The sequence below is a fragment of the Triplophysa rosa genome, linkage group LG4 (assembly GCF_024868665.1).
Source record: "Triplophysa rosa linkage group LG4, Trosa_1v2, whole genome shotgun sequence".
In the NCBI taxonomy this organism is placed as follows: domain Eukaryota; kingdom Metazoa; phylum Chordata; class Actinopteri; order Cypriniformes; family Nemacheilidae; genus Triplophysa; species Triplophysa rosa.
The window spans coordinates 21517995-21538449 of record NC_079893.1 but is presented as its reverse complement, the minus strand read 5'-3'; the positions used below and the strand labels follow the sequence as shown (position 1 = coordinate 21538449).

The following is a 20455-nucleotide window of genomic DNA, read 5'->3' as shown; positions in this document are numbered from 1 at the left end:
GCACAGCATCCACTGGGATACGAACGTTTTACATTCAAGGCGCCACCGCATTGAATCGTCGGGGTTACAAATCAGAGACGGCTCTAAACTCATCTGTAACGTTTTCATTAGTAGCCTAATGGAACTTACTCATTATGGATATTTTCAAAGGAGAGTATGAATGTAAGTAAACCTTTTCAGTGATAACTAGTCTAAAGTGCTCTTAAAGCTGAAGTCTGTTTTGTTCGTCCGTTAATGTTCTCCTAGCCTAAATTCGGCAATAACTTTGTTATGAACAAATGAGAAGTGTTGCATTTTAGTGTTGGAAAAACATACTAGATGAGTACCTTTTATGGGGAGCCAGCCGTTGTCTAAATCTCCAAGTAAAATTAAGCACAACCTGAGAGCACACGAGTACTCCGTCTGTGATTCGTCGTAGGATAGATCAGTCTGTCGCCATGAGTTTAGTTGGAGGGTTTCCCCACCACCCGGTGATGCATCATGACGGCTATTCCTTCGCTGCTGCAGCAGCTGCCAGCCGCTGTCATGAAGAAACCCCGTATTTCCATGGGTGGCTTATCAGCCATCCGGAGATGTCTCCTCCAGACTACACTATGGCACCCTCGTACAGCCCAGAATACTCAACCGGAGCCCCCGGGCTCGATCACTCGCACTACGGAGGAGTACCAGGGGCCGACGACGTCGGAATGGGACCACGCACGGTGAAACGTAGACCCACGGCAAACCGAAAGGAGAGGCGCAGGACTCAGAGCATCAACAGCGCCTTCGCAGAACTCAGGGAATGCATTCCCAACGTGCCCGCGGATACGAAGTTGTCCAAGATCAAAACTCTTCGCTTGGCCACCAGTTATATTGCTTACCTTATGGACATTCTGGACAAAGACGAACAGAACGGGGAAGCGGAGGCCTTCAAAGCGGAATTCAAAAAGACAGACGCCAAAGAAGAGAGGCGAAAGAAGGAAATGGTAAGAAATGCATAACACTGAAGTGAACTTTTAAACTGCGTACATGACATAATGCAGGCTAGTAATGTATTAGAAATAAAGATACTTGTATGTTAAAAGACAACAGCATGTGACAGACATTTCCACTATAGCCTATAGACATACATTTGATTTGATTCTTCATAGGTCAAGGACGACAACCAAACATTATTATTCTGCCAAGAACTTTCAATTTTTTAAACGTTGCCGGATGTACACACTGTTTCATTAAGCGTTACGATTTGAATGCAATAAATTGATTAAATTCAGTGCTATAGATATAGGCCTACGAATAACCGGTTTCTTTCCTGGTGTTTTTTCTTTGCAGAATGACGTTTTGAAAAACTCAGGGAGCAGCAATGACAAGAAAACCAAAGGGAGAACAGGTTGGCCGCAGCATGTTTGGGCTTTGGAACTGAAACAATGAGACTAAAGCAAAAGACATGAAATGAGGCCCTCTGAACTCATTTTCAGTTGTTCTCTCACTTTATTTAATGGAATATTTATGTGCAATTTCCCGCTACGGACATTGGATATTTGAGGAAAAACCATTCCATTTTAGAAGGAGGATACTCTCTTGGTAAGAGACTGTGTGTTGCTGTCTGATGATGCTTATGTTTGTTTCCTTGTCCCATTGTGAATCCAAATTAGATATCTGCCACTATAGGAGTACGTGAAGTTGTCTGTTCTCTATCACTTTCAGTAGGATATTTCTTTCTCTGTCTCCCTCATTCTTGAATTCTAAGAAGGTGTAGTCGATGTTATAATATAGTAAATGTTTTATTTGAAAATGTCATGAAGTGTTATATTGTCATTTTGTGGTCGTATAGATTGCTGATGTCTAAAACAACTGTTAACTGCACTCCGTGCACTTCCGTCCAGAGACACAAAACTTAAAAAATATTGGAGATGTAAGCAATGTAATTAATTCAATAAACCACTGTGTTTGTAACGATCTTAGACCCTTTTTGTTCCATTGAGCTGTAATGATATTGATTAACTTATCGATGTTTTGCAAAACTACTTTTACAATTATTCAAAAAGATGAACAGTTACTTCAGCATATACAATAAATTGTTTCTGGGCACAGGCAAGCTGTTGAATATATTTTCAACTATGCTCCATTAATACAAGTCAAATCAAAGAGCACTCAAAAAAAGTTAATAGAAATTGTTCTTTTTAGAGGTAGTCATGGCTCTATAGGCAAATGTTTACATTCGATGAAACTGCTATCAGTGTCAGCAATATAGCTGTTGTGCACATTTAGTCGATTAATGCACGAACTAGGATTCCTATCAAAAAGCACAAATATTTAAAAACACACTGTTAATTCCGTCTGCTATTTGTCTAGCGTAGAAGGTAATAACATTTTTATTATAGGCCGACCAATCGAATAGTTTCATCGGGTAAAAACAGTGCCGGCTATTTCATATTTATAAATTGCATTATAGGCGATACAAAATAATTAGTTATTTATCTTAAAGTAAAGTTTGTATTTCAGTAAATCTATTTTGAAATACTGTACAATAATATATCTACAATACATCTTTCAACAGGTGCCAAAAACATAAATCAGTTTTGACGCCTATTTGTTTCAATGACAATAGCACAAAGGGGTATCATGCAGTGAGCATGTAATACACAAAAGAGGGTATTTAATTGATTGAAAGAAATCTAAATGACACTGAAATTAATACAGGCTATAATCATACAAAAATGTACTTTTTCAATACATTTTAAAATCCGCGTAAAGGCGCAGAAAGTATTTCCAAAATGTAGGGGTTGAATTGAGTAAATAGAGCCTGTACGTAATACCCAAATTAAGTTAACAACAAAAAGGAACGTCAAGACAGATTTTGTCGTAGCAACGGCTTTCGGATGTGCAAATGATTGATAACGTGCCGATCAAAATGCGCAGCTGAAACATTCCTCTGGGGGAGGGGGAACGAAGGAATATTTGTACGATATTATGGTAATGAGTCTGACCGTACAACAAAGTCAGTAGTAGTCTGTCAGCTAGAATTAAGTTTTAGCCAACACCTTGAAAATTACTAAAGTAAAATTCAATAAAAATACAGCAATTATTAACTGACAGTGGGCTTGACGTTAATATATTCTAAAGTCTTTTGACGCGCAGTCAACTATTCGCAGTCAAAAATAGTTATAAAAATTGTGACTTTGTAAATATTTTGACCATTCTTTTCATACGTTTATCTTCGTTAGTGTGTTATTACCAGGTTTAGTTTACTGTTAATACAAGGTCTGTTTGCCATTCACCAAAGCTGGCTTCATAAAATATAGTCTTTCGTATACGATTTTCTTAGGCAAAGGCATGCAATTAAACTGACATCTCCGGCAGAGTAAATCTGTTAGGAAGCCACACAGACGATTTAGCACCCATCACATTGTATTAAATTACCGCAAACTTTACATTGTATTGTCCGATTCCACAAGTCCTGTTGGCTAATAATTGTAGATAATTTGTTGCGAGTGTCAAGATGGCGTCTCAGATAAAATTAACCGTCCGTACTCCTTGATTAAGAATACAGATAATACTGTGACCTCATTGTGACCTGCTGCTGGTGCTGTAACATGACTGTCTCTCCAAATGGAAGAGAGCACATGTCGTACTTTCGATACTATGATTCCTAAAGGCCCAAAATACTAGAAATTACCCTTTTTCTGGCGTAAAGGCCTATAATCCTGAAATATATAATTTAGTGTGTATTTGTGCTTTTATATATATTTCACTGCCCAACATTTTCAAGCGGGATATTTAAATATTTATAATAGTGAAGATTACGAATTGCGACCCTCAGATAACATTTTAGGACATTTACTTTATAAGCTGCTCTTAGTTTTTCCTCGGATAGCAAATGGGAAATGTGACATAGGCTACTAAATGACCTTCTTGTGCAAATTGACCGATATTTTTGTGCAACTACGATCTTATATGGTTCTAATAGATTGTAAAGAAGGGACCAAGCAGCATCTTTTTGGTATTACAGACATCTGTAAACCATTAGTTCATAGAGACCTCCTCCATTTTTTCAGTCTGCAGCAGCGGCTGGTAGACATGTTGACGTCAGGACTGAGAAATCCTGAGCCTATGGTAAACGTAATCACGCATGAGGCCTATAGTTCAAATGCGTAGAATCAAGCATGTTCAGTGGAAATTAATTGTTATTAAAAGGGTAAGCTTTCGATAAAGGACTTGCCTGCATGAGTGCATGTTAGCTATATATAATCATGAAGAAAAACATAAATGTAATTCATTTGAAATGCACCTATTACACCTATTTTTGTTACATATGAATCAATTTGGTATTAAAGTATTAAAATCACAACAGTTCTTAATTATAGCAACAATATGGAAAATGGATGCCTGCATAAGATTTGATCACGTAAATGTAAATAAATGTATTATCAAAATGTATAATTTGTCCCACAAAGGCGCATATATGCAGCCATTATGACTAAAGCTGGGCGACATTACACGTACAAGGGTAATTTTGACTAAAGAAAATAAAATAGCCTATTACTTTTAACACATATAGAAAAAAGTGACAGTAATAGCGTAGTGGTCTAGTTGCTTCTTGTATGATTTTTAGTAAGATTGATCAGCATTAAATGGCATACAAATAAAAAAACTTGTGTTATATAATTGTGTTTTTATCTTGACCAAATTTAAAAACGAACATGGCACTCGGTTTTGTGCTATATATATAATCATATTTTGTGCGTGTAAAAATCCTATCCTAAATTTGTTATTTTTTTATCATTTATTTTTATTAACAAAAAATAGTAGGCCTACAAGTCGCTTTTCTTTTAACTAAAAAAAACGTAGGCCTATATAAAAACAATCCAACAAAACTTTATACATTGTAGAAATTAGTATACCGACATGTGACATCGACATATGGGCAATAGTTCCAAAATATTGCGTACTTTTTTTCGCAGCTGTTAAAAAATAAAATTTCCCCAAAATTAAACACCGGACAAAGATTCATTTTGTGAGACTGTACTGCGTTTTGCTGAATGTTGTCCGGAAGATCAAGACTGTGCCCGTGGTGCTGTCAGTTGTGACAGTTCCCAGATGGAGACCGCTACTGTATGAGATTGAGTTTCTCACAGAAACAACTCCCTCTCCTTCCAAACCGTCCTCCAAACGTTCTTCAGGCACTTCTGTGTCCCGACTCCCTAAACCAAACATCGGTAACGCAGAGCGAATGCGCCGAGTTGTAAAGGAATAAAGACGCCCCTCTCCATAAGGGCATGTTTGAGGAGAAGGAATGGCAAAGCGATGCATCTCTAAGACGAGTCAAAGGCAGGATCACTGATGTCTGTTACGGTAAACTGCAACGTGCAATGTACCATGTAGATTGATTTGTTGATATTTAGTGAACTGAAAGATGGCTGCTCAAGAGCTTTCAATTGGAATATCTGTTTTATAAGGGGCGCATGCATGGATAAATAAAAACAACTCAGTGGCCTATAATTTGCCAGCCTATAAATATTGCTTATGAAATATTCGCATTGTTTTATTAGAGTTTTACTAATTTTGTTAACTTTGTTTCTGCTGTTGTTGTCGTCATTGGGGTATAGATTTGTTATATTGTACAAATCTAACTATTTGTGTTGGGACGACAATTATTTTATCTAGTTTAAAAAAACTGCAAATGTGGACAAATGTGACTAATTGCATTTTTTCAAAAATAAAGACAAAATTAACTGTCGAGGATAGTGTATGCGCCGCGCAATTCTGTTGGTAGGCTATATTTTGCACATTGTAATGAGCACAAAAAGTGTATAATAACTTTAAATAAATAAAAAAATATTCTAAATTACATTTATCTTATACATTTAAATTTAAACATAATATGAGAATTATTTTACCATGTAAAGAATATCACATCCAAGCCGAACCATTAAATTAAATTTAAACTATTTCATCTTAATCAGCTACATTTTTCATAGCACCTTTACATGCTCGAGTCACGTATTAACCCAGATCAGAACAGCTCGTCTTTCAACTCATCAGTGAGCATAACGACTACTTCACGGACTTTTCGGAAAAGGCTATACTGCATGTATTGGTTGTCATGTATTGGAAGAAAAGAGGAAGACCTCCCAAGTGGTCAGGGCAAGCGTGTCATTTCAAGCGAGTCCTGTAACACTCAATTTATCCCTGAGAGCAGGAGGCGACTGCTCTGTTTTGTCGGTGATAAACATTTAAAACCTTTAAACGAGAGCATAAATCTAGACTGGGGAGAAATCACATGAAGACGGCTGCATTGTCAGACAAGGACCTGTCAAAAATTACGTTAAGGAGCATTTAGGAGATTTTATCAGTTAATGTGATGAACTGAAATAAGCTTGTTTTATGCTAAATTTGATTCATATTCACAATTGAAATATGCTACTAAAAAGGAACAGTCGGGAGAAAGCATGCTAAAAGTATCACATTTGCGTAAAGTGGTTCATGATGCGTAATGTTACTGTGTAATTATAAGTCGATTAACATTAATAATGAAAATGTTATTATTATGCAATTATTAAAAACGCACCATGTAATAGGCTATAAAGAGGGTTACAATTGCTAAGCGGCTGCACACTTACGGCGAATATGGTCTTGTAATGTGAAATATTACGGTTAAAGAGGATTTAGAGCTAGGACATCGGTGACTTTCGCCGACTTTCGATGTTCAACTTTAATTCACGCACATTTAGTTATGGAGCTGGCGTTTGAATCATTTACGGCAGGCCTCAAAATAACATCTATTAAGCCTAATAATAATGTTTTTTTAACTAAACGCCCAGGATTGACATTGCCTGACCCTCACCAGATTTCAGCTTTTATCCCATTCATTACTAACTGATAAACCTCGTGCAATTGGCCTATATCTTCAATGCATAATAAATAGACTTCGTTCAGTACAGATACAATATTAGAAAAAATTGGAACAGTCTAATCTTGCCTATATTCAATGGTGTAAAAAGAATCATATTAATACTTAAAACTGCTTAATTCGTAGGACTATTCGGTACAAATACATGGCAAATTAAAATGAAACGTATACTTGTCACTCTTTTCCAAATAAAGAAAGAGTAAACATATAATATTTCAGATATTATCTACATAATTAAATTTGATTTTACGCCTGGATTATACAATACATTTTAAACAATACATTTCACATCTTAGACGCTCGTGCTTCGCTATTACAATGCGGATGTGGCAAGAAAATAATAAAATAATAAATAACAAAAACGGTCAAACTATGTAATATTCATTTTACTTTAACACCCCGCTTGGTGCTGATACAAAAAGTAACATAACATAAAAACAAAACCGTCGCTGTTAGCGTTATTATATCATTTAAAGAAAAAAGGGATTTACAGTGTTACAGCTGACGACATAGTTCATAATGTGCTCTCAGTCTCAGCGAAGATTAGTTGGCATTTTTTAAATATATATTTTTTGGGTACAACGGAATATATAGGCCTACAGATCTACCTACTATCTAGCCTACATGATAGCAACTTCCAACTTGTTCATTCGTTGCGCACAGAAAAATGTTCAGTAATGTTAATGTCATAAGACACCTACATTATTAGCCAAGGAGACAGGGCTGGCATTCCGATAGTTTATGGATCATAAAAATATATTTAACTTTCTATAATACTTTGGTGGTTCAAACTATGGGGTAAGAAAATATATTATGGCTGTGATCAACTTGCGGTGTTTTGATTGATCAAGGTAAGGTAAGAAATGCTTTATAATAACAACTGTTAATTGCAACATGCATTTCTAAGGTATTGATGTGAAAGCTTCAGGATCAGAGGTCAAACATGATCCCTCCATGGCCTGAAGAGTGATGAAAGCATGACTTCATGTTCTGTGCGTCTCATGTGCCATGCTATCACACAACCATGTTGTCACATTGCAGCGTCTAAACAGCCATTCATGCATGGTTTTGTATCGTTTTAAACAAGGATATGGGTCTAGCTAAAACAAAGGTATTTTTGACGACCAGCACTGGTGAACCAATTCTCAGACCTCTTTGTATATCTGCAATACATATGTGGTCAGTCAGTTTTCCAATCATCAAAACATCTGTTCCTGTGCACACCACAGACCTTGCATTTACAGAAACAGACGGTAAAAATAACCTCATATGGCACGTGGTAAAATACAAACGTTCAATGACAGCTTGTGGCTAATACAGTGAGGTATGGAGTTTAGAGTATATGGATCCAATGTCCCACTAAAACATGCCATGGTTTTGGGAAAAGGTGGCTTTGAAATACATTTTTTCACTATTTAAGACTAGATAACTTTGCAAGGGAAGAGAGGACAGATCAATAACGAAGAGCAGATCAGGGTGTGTCCATGGAAATAGTGATACCACAGCAACCCCAGGTTCTCCTGTCACTCAGGGGCCCCTCAGGCCTGTACATCCGGGGATATGTTCCTCTCCCATCCATCATGGGCAGTAATGGAGAGTTTCTGGAGCAGTCTGTGGCTGACTGTGTTAAACCACAGTGATGACAGCTATCTGCTCACCCGCTCTGAACTATACCCTTCTTACTCTCAGTACATTTTCTTTCACTTTTCTTTCTTTCTTTCACTTTTCTTTTTCTTTCTCTCTCTCTCTCTCTCTCTCTCTCTCTCTCCCCCTCTCTCTCTCTCTCTCTCTCTCTCTCTCTCTCCCCCTCTCCCTCTCTTTATATTACCCAACATGATACCTTTACAGTCATATTAAATTATACTTAAATACAAAAAATACCTTTAAAACATCCACCTAACTCTATTTCAAAAGCAGAATTAACTAATGCAGAAATCTTTAAAATGACAAAGTAAACACTTTTAAAGTCTTTAAATCATTTAAACCACTTAGCAGCAAGGATATAAAACCTCACGTTTGGTGGTAAGGTGGAAGTGCAAGGCTACTGAGCATGCTCAGAGTGACTACTAATCCTCAGTCCAAATACAATTTCAAAAGCATAATGCATGGTATAAAGACAAAAGTATAGGCATACTGGTAAATGTATTACCATATAAGAAAATCTATAAGATTGGGCCAAACATTCAGCAGTTAGGGAAATTAATAATATGTTTAATGCTAATGCCTAATTAATAATAATTAAACATAAAAAAGGAGTTTCTTAAATCATATAGCAAGCATACCTCATTTGTTTGTAAGTCTCTGCAGAGCTCAAATTACATTGCAGTAATTTTTTTATATATTTGAAGCAACTGAGTTCTGCAATATATGATCTAATAACTGTCCTATATTTGTAATATATCATTATTATTACTGTCTTCCACATTGTGCATGTGCAGTAAAAATAGCCCAAATATGGGATGAAAACAAAAATGGATTGCACAGATTTAGTAATCAATACCACTTACTCGTGAACATCTGGTAATAGCAAATAATTGTTACATCATAAAGAAGGGTTTAAAATATTTTAATGAAAAACAAAAGACACATTATTTATCCAAACAAATAAACCAAAACTTTTATAGGAGATAATTCTAAATCGAAATTCTAACATGTTTAAGTATGAACATGGGAGAAAAAGGGACAGGTAAAATGGGATTATGGGAGAAAGCCAATGTTTGTTCACACGCGTCATAATAGATGATAAAAAGGAAAAACTGATTCGGAAAACTTGAATTTTGCTTACAGTTTTCATAAGCAGTTATGCTTTGGTAATGAGCTTATTCAGAAAACAATAGAAATGTTGAACTGGCATCTGCTAAAATACAAAAGTTGTGGTTTCTTTTGCAACTTTTCCCACTAAAACACAGGTATTGATTTAGGAAGTGGGTGGCAGATTGATTTGGGATTGAGTGGCCTAATGTTTATGGGTCACACAAGTCCTCAGGTCTGGGAATATTAGGGCTTCTCGTGGGTGGCCAGGCCACTGTGATACACCACACCCACTGCTTTTATTGCTTGCCGAAGAATGGTTTTGATCATGTTCACAGCAAAACGTAACACCTTGATTCCATGATGCTGCCGAGGGTGGTCACTGCTGGACCGAGTTTTAGGATGACTGCAAGTCATATATTACCTGATGCAATCTCTAAAATCATAGTTAAATCCACAGAATGTCTAATTGTAACATCACTACAAAACTACTTCAAATGGTAAAAAACTATTTGAGAATAACATAACAATAACAATATGGCTCTTTAAAATTAATTTAACTTATACACTGTAACAAATTTCTGTAGTTTTTACAGCATTATTACTGTAAAATGATCAAATCCTTATGGTAGAACCTGTATACAGCAGGTTGCTGTAGATCTGCAAAGCATTGTGGGAAAATTTTGGTGGCGGGAAAATTCTACAGTAAATATGTTTATGCTGTGAATCATCATACAGTCATTTTAACGGATTTTTTTATCCGTACAAATCTGAAGAGACTCCACATATATTATTTGTTTCCATTATTGTTCATTTGTTCATGTCTGCGTTGTATCTTACGAGTGCATGGCTGCTGGGAGAGATAGTGACAGAACAACAGGCCAGGGAGCTTAACTGGTAAACTAGCGTGTGCATATTACTACAAAAATAAACGCTTCGCGCATATAATTATATATTTTCTCATCTGGCAAGATTTGATTGATAACATCTTCAGTTTGTTGAAGGAGTAATGCTGTTGGATAAAAAATCCAACCGGAATTGTCTCCGTGTGTATGTTATGTGTGTGTTTGTGCGTAGCCATGTGAAGGAAACCGATAAATTACTGAAGTGTGCTGAGCTTAAAGAAAACGCAATAAAGAGCTAAGACTTTTAAAGAATTTTGATGGTTAGACATTTCATATTCTTTATAAGATCCATTGCAGGGCAAGCTGCAGCAACCAATGTCTCAGAATAGTGGGGGCTTTGTTCAAAAAATGCCCTTAAAATTCAACATAAAAGCCAAAAAAATGCCCTTGAATAATACAACTAAAAGTGTTAAACCTGTTACAATTAAAATGAAATGTGAATAAAGTGTCTTATTAAATCGGATCACTGTGCATATTTGTTTTACATGTGTTATTTACAGCGGTTAGCCTTACAACCTGTCATAGTCTCGGCTCATGAACGTAATGGCCAATCAGAAGTTTAGATGAGTCACCGCTTGCTTATAAAAACAACATGTTGGAGATACGATGCAAGTCAGATTCATTTATTATAATGGTAGTTTAATGCAGTCAACATCATTCATTATAACACGAGATTATAACTGCAGTCATTTACTTTTTCAGTTATGAGTTTTTAAGTTTTGTTTATTCCCAGTTTGAAAAAAAGTTTTTATGCTACTAAAAGATGTATTCATGCAAAAACAGCAATATCACCCATGAACTATTTGTCTTTATAGTCAATAAGAATGAACTGTAAGAATGGCATGCTAAACAATTTTAACATATTCTATTATTTGACAATAATCATGATTAAAATATCAACAGTAATATTAAGATAATGTTTTTAATATTTCAGTCCACTGTAAAGAGTGCCTGTTTCTTATATTTATTACGTGATATGCTCCTCTAACGCAGTTTCAAAGACAGCATCAGCCTTAAACTTTGTTTTTGTCTTTATCTTTTATCTTTTCATAATGTATACGCATGCATTTAAAATGACATTAATCGGTCACACTTTATTTTAAGGTCCAGTTTTCGGTTTTAGACAACTATTAACTACGACTTTTGCTTAGTTAACTCTTAATTTGTTGCTTAATAATAGTTAGTAAGGTAGTTGTTAGGTTTAGGTATTGGGTAGGATTAGGGAAGTAGAATATGGTCATGCAGAATATGTGCTTTATAAGTGCTTATAGACAGCCGATATGCTAATAATAGGCATGCTAATAAGCAACTAGTTATTAGTGAGAATTGGTCCTTATATTAAAGTGTTACCATAAATCTTATTACATTGAGTTGTGGTGTAAATACAGTTAAATACCGGTAGTCTGTGTAATAAGCCAGATGCAGCTTCTGCAGAATGAATATCACTGAATATAATGAGTCTATGTGTTTTGTCTTTTACTGCAAGGAAGAAGACTTCAGTCCAGGAGGATGTCTCCAGTTCAGGAAAAACATACAGGACCATAGTCAGTTAAAAATAATGTTTTTTCAATGATATATTGTATAGATCTAACAATGTCGTTTTTTTATTATAAACATGTGGTGTTTATTATATCATTTTAAAATGATTGTGTTTTATACATTTCTAATTTTAATTTTACAAAATAAAAATATATATTTACAAAATAAAAAATGTTTACATGTTTACAATCTATTTTTATGCCTTTAAGCATTGTTGTGAAATGTTGCAAGTCAATAAATGTCATTTTTGTGGTAAAAGCGGTGTCTTTATTTCACAGTACACAAAAATTAATGCAGTAATGCATGTTACACTAGTGTAATAATTGCTGTGATAAAGAACACAGCATTCTAATACTCTAATTGCAATTACAGAACTGTGATTATTACTGTAATAAAGAATTACAGTATTTAATAGTTACTGTGATTAAACTTACAGTCAGCATACTGTGGAATGTTTTACAGCAACTTACTTGCCAATTGCTGCCAGCAAGTTGCTGTAAATTTCACAGTATTCTTTTTACAGTGTTAAAACGTGAAGAATTGACAAAGTAAAAGGACAGAAAAAAGTACAACGACTGTAAAAATTATCTTTAAAAACTAAAAAAGAACAAGCATCAACGAAGTAAACATGTAGCCTATTTCTTTGACTGCACAGCACAACATTTATGTCTTTAAGAAATGAGGACTTGCAAACTATACCGTATAGGCTTTTGTTTGGTTAATGATGCAGATACTGGTAAAATAGCATTATACATAAGTAAAATTCAGTTAAATTAACCACAGAAATTATTCAAATTCAAGTGGTCATAATGATAAAAAAATCACACATAAAACGACAATATAGAGAAATAGTCTCAAACAAAGCCAAAGACCTGACATGATTTTCCGCATGGGCTCCGTTCAATAATAGTATGGTTTCCCTCAATTCTATTTGGGACGTTATTTACGTTTGTCCTCTTTTAAGCGCCTTTGCCAAAATGTAACATTGACATTTTGATGTGTCGCTTTAGTCGCTGTCCGTTATGACAGGCTGAAATAGCATGTATGACAACATTACCAGTGCAAAATGGCTTTGCATTAGGCAATTCCATTTCAGTTTTTACACATTATTTTGCGACCACACAACAGTTACTTTGTTAATCTTGTGTGCGTTTTCTTGTTTTATTTTCGTAAAATCGTGGGTCAGCGTGAAAATTGTCGGATTCAGTTGAAACAGAGATTGCGGAAAGTACAAACAAATAATAAGTCAATAACAACGGCGACAGCAGTTCTGCACAACAGAACGTACAGTATGGGTATCAGAGAGGAAAATGTTTCTGCTGCTGCCACCAATCTGTTTGTCATCCACATTAATCTGTGTATTTATCAATTTATTCATATTTATCTATTCTGTGCAGTTTCCATTATTTATTATTATTTGAATACTGCGTCACAACAAAGCCGAATACAGTCAGATTTTGTATTGCATAAAGTGAGTTGGGTGTAAATTTGCCTTTGTTCATGTTACTCTAATTTATTGAATTATACTCACCTGAATGACAATGTTACTGTAGCTCAGTGGTTAGAGCATGGCGTTAGCAACTGGGTCCGATCCCAGGGATTGCACATACTCAATTACAAATGTCTAGTATCATGCAATGTAAATCGCTTTGGATAAAAGCGTTGGCCAAATGCATAAATGCAATGCAAATGCAATAAATGCGATTTAAACCAGATTATCTAACTCTGAACACTGAAATATTTGGGGTATTCAACTAATAATGTTATGGGCGTTAAGCAAAATAAGGTAAGTGGTTAATGTGTGTGCAATCAATCACATTAAACGCATATCTTGGGCCACTTCTAATAATCTCTATACAGAGATGAGCTTTAAACATTTTTGAAAACCATTTTTACCGGAGCATTCCGAGCATATATAAAAGTGCCTCAAGAAGATAACTTGCATTTAGCATGTTTCGCTGCTATCCTTGACATGGTTTTGAGTTCAGAACCTTTCGAGATGACAGCTCCCGTAACGACGCATTTCATTCTAAAAACGAACTACGTGCTGGTAAATAATTAAACATGCGTTATAGTTTTAGGTTAATTATTATTTTTTTGCACCCAAATCACCCAACACACACAGCGAGGCACACATTTGCATTAAAGAAATCAACTCGTCTTTACGATCATTACGATTGTTTAAAAGTAGGCTATAGCTTATGAGCATCCATGCTAACTTAAAAATGGTTTCACTTGGTTAAAAGCACCCAAAGCTCAAAGTGTGTCCGAATTATGTAGGATAGCATAGCTCTTTTCAAGTGACTTAGAAATGCACTACTTGGGGTTAAATTGTAGGCATAACAGCTAAATTCTTCAAATTATTTATTATTTAATTATTTTAGTGGCCGTTGTAAGTTTATGATAATTCAACTAACACAAGTGTCACATGACAATGAAAACGCGCGGATGTATTATCTGCACCCACGCATATTAATAGCCTATTCACCATGCATAGTTTCGGACATATCCAAAATCCCCTCATAAAGTAGGGGGAAATTTGGAACACAGCTAAGGACTGCTGAAACAGCCTATTAAATAACTAAAAATAAAAGAATTACTTTATGACGCCCCATTTAAATTGTTTTATGGCCATTACATATAGACTTATATTGTGCACATTATAATGTATAACTGAAACTGTAAATTGAGTAAATAAGCATTTTGTCATTTATATTTTTTATACCACTGGCTACACAGTCCACTATAAATCACTTAGACCTTATGGCTACATGTAATAACAGAATCGGTTTTAATCAGACATTACAAATGGCTACACATTTCACAGGGACCCATTGTTCACATTTCTGGAAATGGTGGATTATGTCATAATTCTGTTCACTTGAACAATGCTGTTAAATGCATGTATTAATTCGTTCATTAACAAGTCTATTATGATCGGTATTTCGGTATTGTTATTTTGCCCCCTCTCTCGTTTTTATTGGTAAGCGTCGCAGGTGGTTATACCACTTGCTATGATATTGCTAATATAGGCCGTTTCACTGACCAATCAGGTGTCGTAAATATTAATGTGCATCCCCATCGTCTTCATCGTGTCCATGCATGAAGGCTTTCTCTTACACTGGGTCGCGTAGGCCTCTGTGTAATATAAAATGAGAAGTTGTGCATTCAATGAAGCAAGCTAGGAGTGGAAAAATACTTCTTTATGCACCACTGTTGACGGTCCCGATCTGCCAAAAGGTGGGCATGCCTGAGCAATACTTAAAACACAATAGGGTAAGCGCGTCACCTTGTGGTTAATACGAGTTACAACATATGTTGTTTAGCAATACTTTTTGCACTACACCAGTTTGCATTTTCGTACATTCTGTAGAGAAAATTACAGTGTAGTTTTCCATACACTGTAGGGAAAACCGTCTATCTATTCTTCATACAGTTCCATAATTTGACAAAATGATGATTTCATGTAACTGGTAAACAAGTACACAAGATTTTGAGATAAAAAAAACGTCCACGCATTAAAGTGACAACCCCAATATTTTAGTAACAGATCATAGATTAAAACTGAAAGTCTGGATTTGAGATAAGGTCCGCAAAGCCTATATATTCATGACTTCAGACGATATTTGTATGATAGCAGGAATAGTAATTCCGCAAGGGGGCACCAAACGGGTGCATTGGATGAAATTGGATCCGGTCAGCGGCGGTTGCTGAACACAGGCTGCTTTGTTTTTGATCCTGAGCTACGGATTAATACATGCACATGGACAGCATGGCGGCCGTTTAGATCTTTTCAGCAGAGCCCGTGAATTAGGACAAAATCTCGTACGTTAAAAAAATCTAAAAGTACTTGACATTTTGGCCACATTTTGGTATTTGCAATACCAAACCAAACTGGTAGAAATAAGTAGTAGTAGGCTACAAGATATAAAGTGAAGGACACGAAGAATCACACAGCAGACAACTCCCATAGCTCTAACAAACAGCCTCCATTAGAGGGCAGCATTGCTATGCTGTATTTGACAAATTAAAGATACTTTAACCAGAATAAACTAATTGAAATCTGTAAAAAATATATTGTATTTAGATTATTTTGAGTAATAAAATCATAATATTGCTGTCTATGTAAAATCAAAACAACACAGGCATCATATACTGCCACTACATGCACTTCTGCAGCATTTGACAAATTATTCAAGAATTTAGTCTGATGTTTAGTCAATCTGATCTAATTATAGCACTGTTCACATTTCCTTTATTACTAACTCACAGGAGGATCACTTTTAGATTGCATCAGCATGTCTGCTTTTGCTAGAACTTGAATCATTTATGTAGGAGACACTTTTTTGTTATTCTGGCTTAAATCAAAACAAACCAACTGCAGTTTGATTTATATTGATTGGAATGCACAATAAAAAACATGATTTTTGAAAAAAAATAAAAATGGAGTTATCTCATTTTGGAACCAAACTCTTCATATAAACGTTCTCTTTGTTGTACTAGTTTCTAGACAATACTTGGGATGTGCAAGCCAAACCAACCGAGACTTTATTCCTAATAATTTACAAACTAAACTGCTTAGCTTGTCAACACCTGCAAATGGTAAACTATTGCACAGCATGCCTGTAATTCTTACTCTAGACCGGCCTACTCAATTCTCTTTATCTACACTTCAACTCTCAGCAGCCCAGTTGTGCCTTTTGTGCTCAGAGAACCATTTGTCCAGTTCATCAGAACAGTTTGACACCTCTGATTGCCTATGCAACTGTAAATGCTTTTGCAATACAATGGCAAAACATAAAGGTAAAACATGATAATGTGAGGTGCTTTAAAGACCCAAATAGGTCTTGTGGTAACAGTGTCATGCTAATTTCTGCAGATGTAGGATGATGGTGCTTCACAGTTAAATCTAAAATACAACACAAGTGTACACCTCAATATTTGTTGAGTTTAGGAATATTCCAAATGCTTGTGTACACAATATCTTTATAAAGTTCATAATAAAGATTCCATGTATGCTTGCATATTGACCTTGCTCTTCATAGATATTTCAACAGAGTTCCAGTTGTCCAGCCCCATTGGCCTTTCAGTTGTCTGAACAGCTGAGACAGTTTTACCATACTGAATCTTGATAGCCGCAGAATGTTTTCAAGTAGAAGAACTGGCTTCAACTGCCCCAAACTGCCTATTCCAAAAGGCCAAACAGAATGAAATAAGTTATTCATGGTACATAAGTATGTAAACAAACCTAAAATTATTAACAATGGTTTACATTTGGTGGATTGATTATTCAAAACCCAGTAGATGTGTAAAGAGTTACAATAAGAAGCTGAAAAACAATGTCAAACAATGTAAACTATGCTGTGGTTTATTGTTTTAAAATTTGATAGTGTCAGTCAGCTATATTAACCTATCAGTTGTAGGTATTTGACTTTAAAGCATTGTTTTTATCTTTCAGTGGCAGAAAAAGCCCCCTTACCACACAACATGGTCTAATCATCACGTGATGTAGCGTATTTATAAACATAAAAAATGGTGCACACAAAGAATGATACACACACGTGCTTGGAATTAAGAGTAACATAATAATTAATTTTAAAAATCGTTGTTGTTTTGTTGTCTCAGCAGCACACACTATTTTTCAACTTTTATCCTCTGTAATATAGGCCAAAGGCAACAACGCGGCGAGGCGTTGTTTGTCTATAACATTTAAACCTTTCGATTTTATTTTGGGATGTGTAATGTACCTCAGACAGTAGATTCTTCATCTTTTAATATGTTACATCGATTTTTGTTGCACAAAGTCGCTCACAATGAGAGTACAAACATGCTGTTTCAAAGACTTACCGCTAACTATTTTAAATCCCCATCTCAGCCAATCACTGACTAGATCACTGGCGTCGTCATCTGGACCATATATTCTCAAAGAAACTTGACCGTGGTAAGAACAGCCAATGGCGTTTCAAGACCGCAAATAGAACCTTGTCGTTTTAAATTTGAATGCCTACCAACCAATGAGATGTGCTCTCTGAGGGTGGAGTCTATGGACATTTAATCAAGTTTGTGCGCCGCGGAGCACAGCGACAAAACAGTTTACAACAAGACTGCGTACATTTTGCGGAGCAGTTTGAGGCTGGTAAAAGGTAAGCTCTCCTTGAAAGTTTCAGATTGTGTTTCTTTTTAAGAAATAATTTGTGGGAGAATTTATCGGGTACGACTTAAAAATATGTGATATTCCACGGTCTTGCTATTTTTATTTTCATGCAAAACTTTAAGACACTTGTAACGTACGTTAGCTTAAGTCAAAATCTTACTGAAGTCTTTTAGTTTATAAAAAGCTGGTTTTGTTTTAGTGTACAAGTAGACTTTAATGGATAGTGATTTCTTGTAAAGTTAAGAAGGTTAACAGCCATGACTGGGTGTTAGTCTGAGGTCGTAATGGAGTGTCGCTCATGTAACGTTACGGAGACCGAAGCTGCCAAAAGTTGCCTTTAATAAAAAGGCACGATAGCAAACCGGCGAGCTGTATTTACTAACAACGACCTACATGTTAAATGAACGTGGTCTCGGTTGAAATTGTAGAGGACATTTCCTGCAGTTTAGGCGGGAAAACAAAATGGAGGGACGCTTATTGTTCTAGTGGAAACGAAGCAGGAACTTGATCGGCTTAACCAGTATCTAGTGAGCAATCACTTCTCCATTGCTCCACCAAAGTTTTTTGGCAATATCCAAAGAGGGATTTCACCAATAATACGTGCTATTTTCATTTCCTTAAAAAAAATGTCTCCACGTGTAGGAAATTAGAGCCATGGTTAAAGATCCTAGTAAGCCCAGAGGAAAGACGTCTTCTTATGCATTCTTTGTGCAAACATGCCGGGAGGAACATAAGAAAAAGAACCCCGGGACTTCTGTCAACTTTTCAGAGTTCTCTAAGAAGTGCTCTGAAAGATGGAAGGTAAGTTGAACAGAAAGGGCTGCAATGTTTTTCCGGGGATGGTTGTTAGGGAGGGGGTGGGGCGGAATTACACTATGCATCTGTTACTCAAATGACGAATGTAGGCCAAGAGGATAAAGAGCCACACTCAATGCCTGGCAAGCACCTGCTCACAGTTTTTCCTTTTAACAGGCCGTGTCTGCTAAAGAAAAGGGGAAATTTGAAGAAATGGCCAAAAATGACAAGGTCCGCTATGAACGGGAAATGAAAAGCTATGTGCCTCCTAAAGGTGCAAAAGGAGGGAGAAAGAAGAAAGACCCAAATGCTCCTAAGAGACCTCCGTAAGTAGAACACAATACACCCCTTTTTGTCCCTTGAAACGTGTATCTGTGGTGATATTAATATTTGTAAAATTCCTGTCTCCTATCAGATCTGCTTTTTTTGTCTTCTGTTCTGAGCATCGTCCCAAGGTAAAGAATGACAACCCTGGCATTTCTATTGGTGATATTGCAAAGAAGCTTGGTGAGATGTGGTCCAAGCTTTCACCAAAGGAAAAGTCTCCTTTTGAACAGAAGGCAATGAAGTTCAAGGAGAAGTATGAGAAGGTAAGTTCCAACTTGATTGAGTTTATGAAGGCCTTTTTTCCCCCAGTGAAGTAGTACTTAACAAGTGTTTTACACCAGGACGTTGCTGCATATCGTGCCAAAGGTGTTAAAGCAGATGGTGGCAAAAAAGGGGGACCAGGACGGCCAGCAGGGAAGAAAGCAGCGGCTGCAGATGATGATGATGACGAAGAGGAGGATGAAGAAGAAGAAGAGGATGATGAGGAGGAGGAAGATGATGATGATGATGATTAAACTATCAGGAAAACTTGAGGAGTTATTTGCAAAAACAATGTGAATGCATTTTTTTTAGCATTTAAATTTTCAAAACATGTACAGAAATGTGTATAATTGAATACATATTGCAGTCATGTGCTGTTTTGTAAGGGTAACTGCTTTTTAAGCACTGCTTTTTGTCTGATAGCTGTGGTGTTTGGTTTATCTTTCCCGGTTTCATATGATTTCTACTTCCATTTTAATGAGAAACAAATGGATTTCCGTAGTGTCTCATTTTTAAACTGTGCTTTAAAGTTGTGTAGACTGAAGTTTTTTTTTATTATTAAAAATTGTATATTGTGACCAGTCCCCACGTTTGTTCGAGTGCAATTTTGACTTATTAAAATTTTTTGCAGAATTTATGTACATTGTCAACAGCATTTCTAAGCATTTAACAATTTTGTTATGAGCGTAGTTCAAAAAGTGATAATTAACAAAATAAGTTTCTCTGGTGGATCACAAGAAGCTATTTTGAGAATGTCCCATGTTTTGTGTCTGTACAGAGGGTTCTGGGGTTGTGTGGTTACCAGCATTCTTCATGTCAATTTGTGCTCTG

General features: G+C 36.0%; 2 protein-coding genes across 2 annotated transcripts; both read left to right on the top strand.

Annotated features, from left to right (window-relative positions):
* Positions 1–227: 227 nt before the first annotated feature.
* On the top strand, positions 228–1853 carry hand2 (heart and neural crest derivatives expressed 2). Its single transcript, XM_057331728.1, has 2 exons — positions 228–965; positions 1312–1853. The coding sequence occupies exons 1-2, from the start codon at positions 438–440 to the stop codon at positions 1408–1410; spliced, it is 627 nt and encodes a 208-aa protein (XP_057187711.1). The 5' UTR covers positions 228–437; the 3' UTR covers positions 1411–1853.
* Positions 1854–18099: 16246 nt separating this feature from the next.
* hmgb2a (high mobility group box 2a) lies at positions 18100–20208 on the top strand. Its single transcript, XM_057331727.1, has 5 exons — positions 18100–18230; positions 18884–19042; positions 19214–19362; positions 19452–19626; positions 19705–20208. The coding sequence occupies exons 2-5, from the start codon at positions 18896–18898 to the stop codon at positions 19876–19878; spliced, it is 645 nt and encodes a 214-aa protein (XP_057187710.1). The 5' UTR covers positions 18100–18230; positions 18884–18895; the 3' UTR covers positions 19879–20208.
* The last annotated feature ends 247 nt before the right edge of the window (positions 20209–20455 follow it).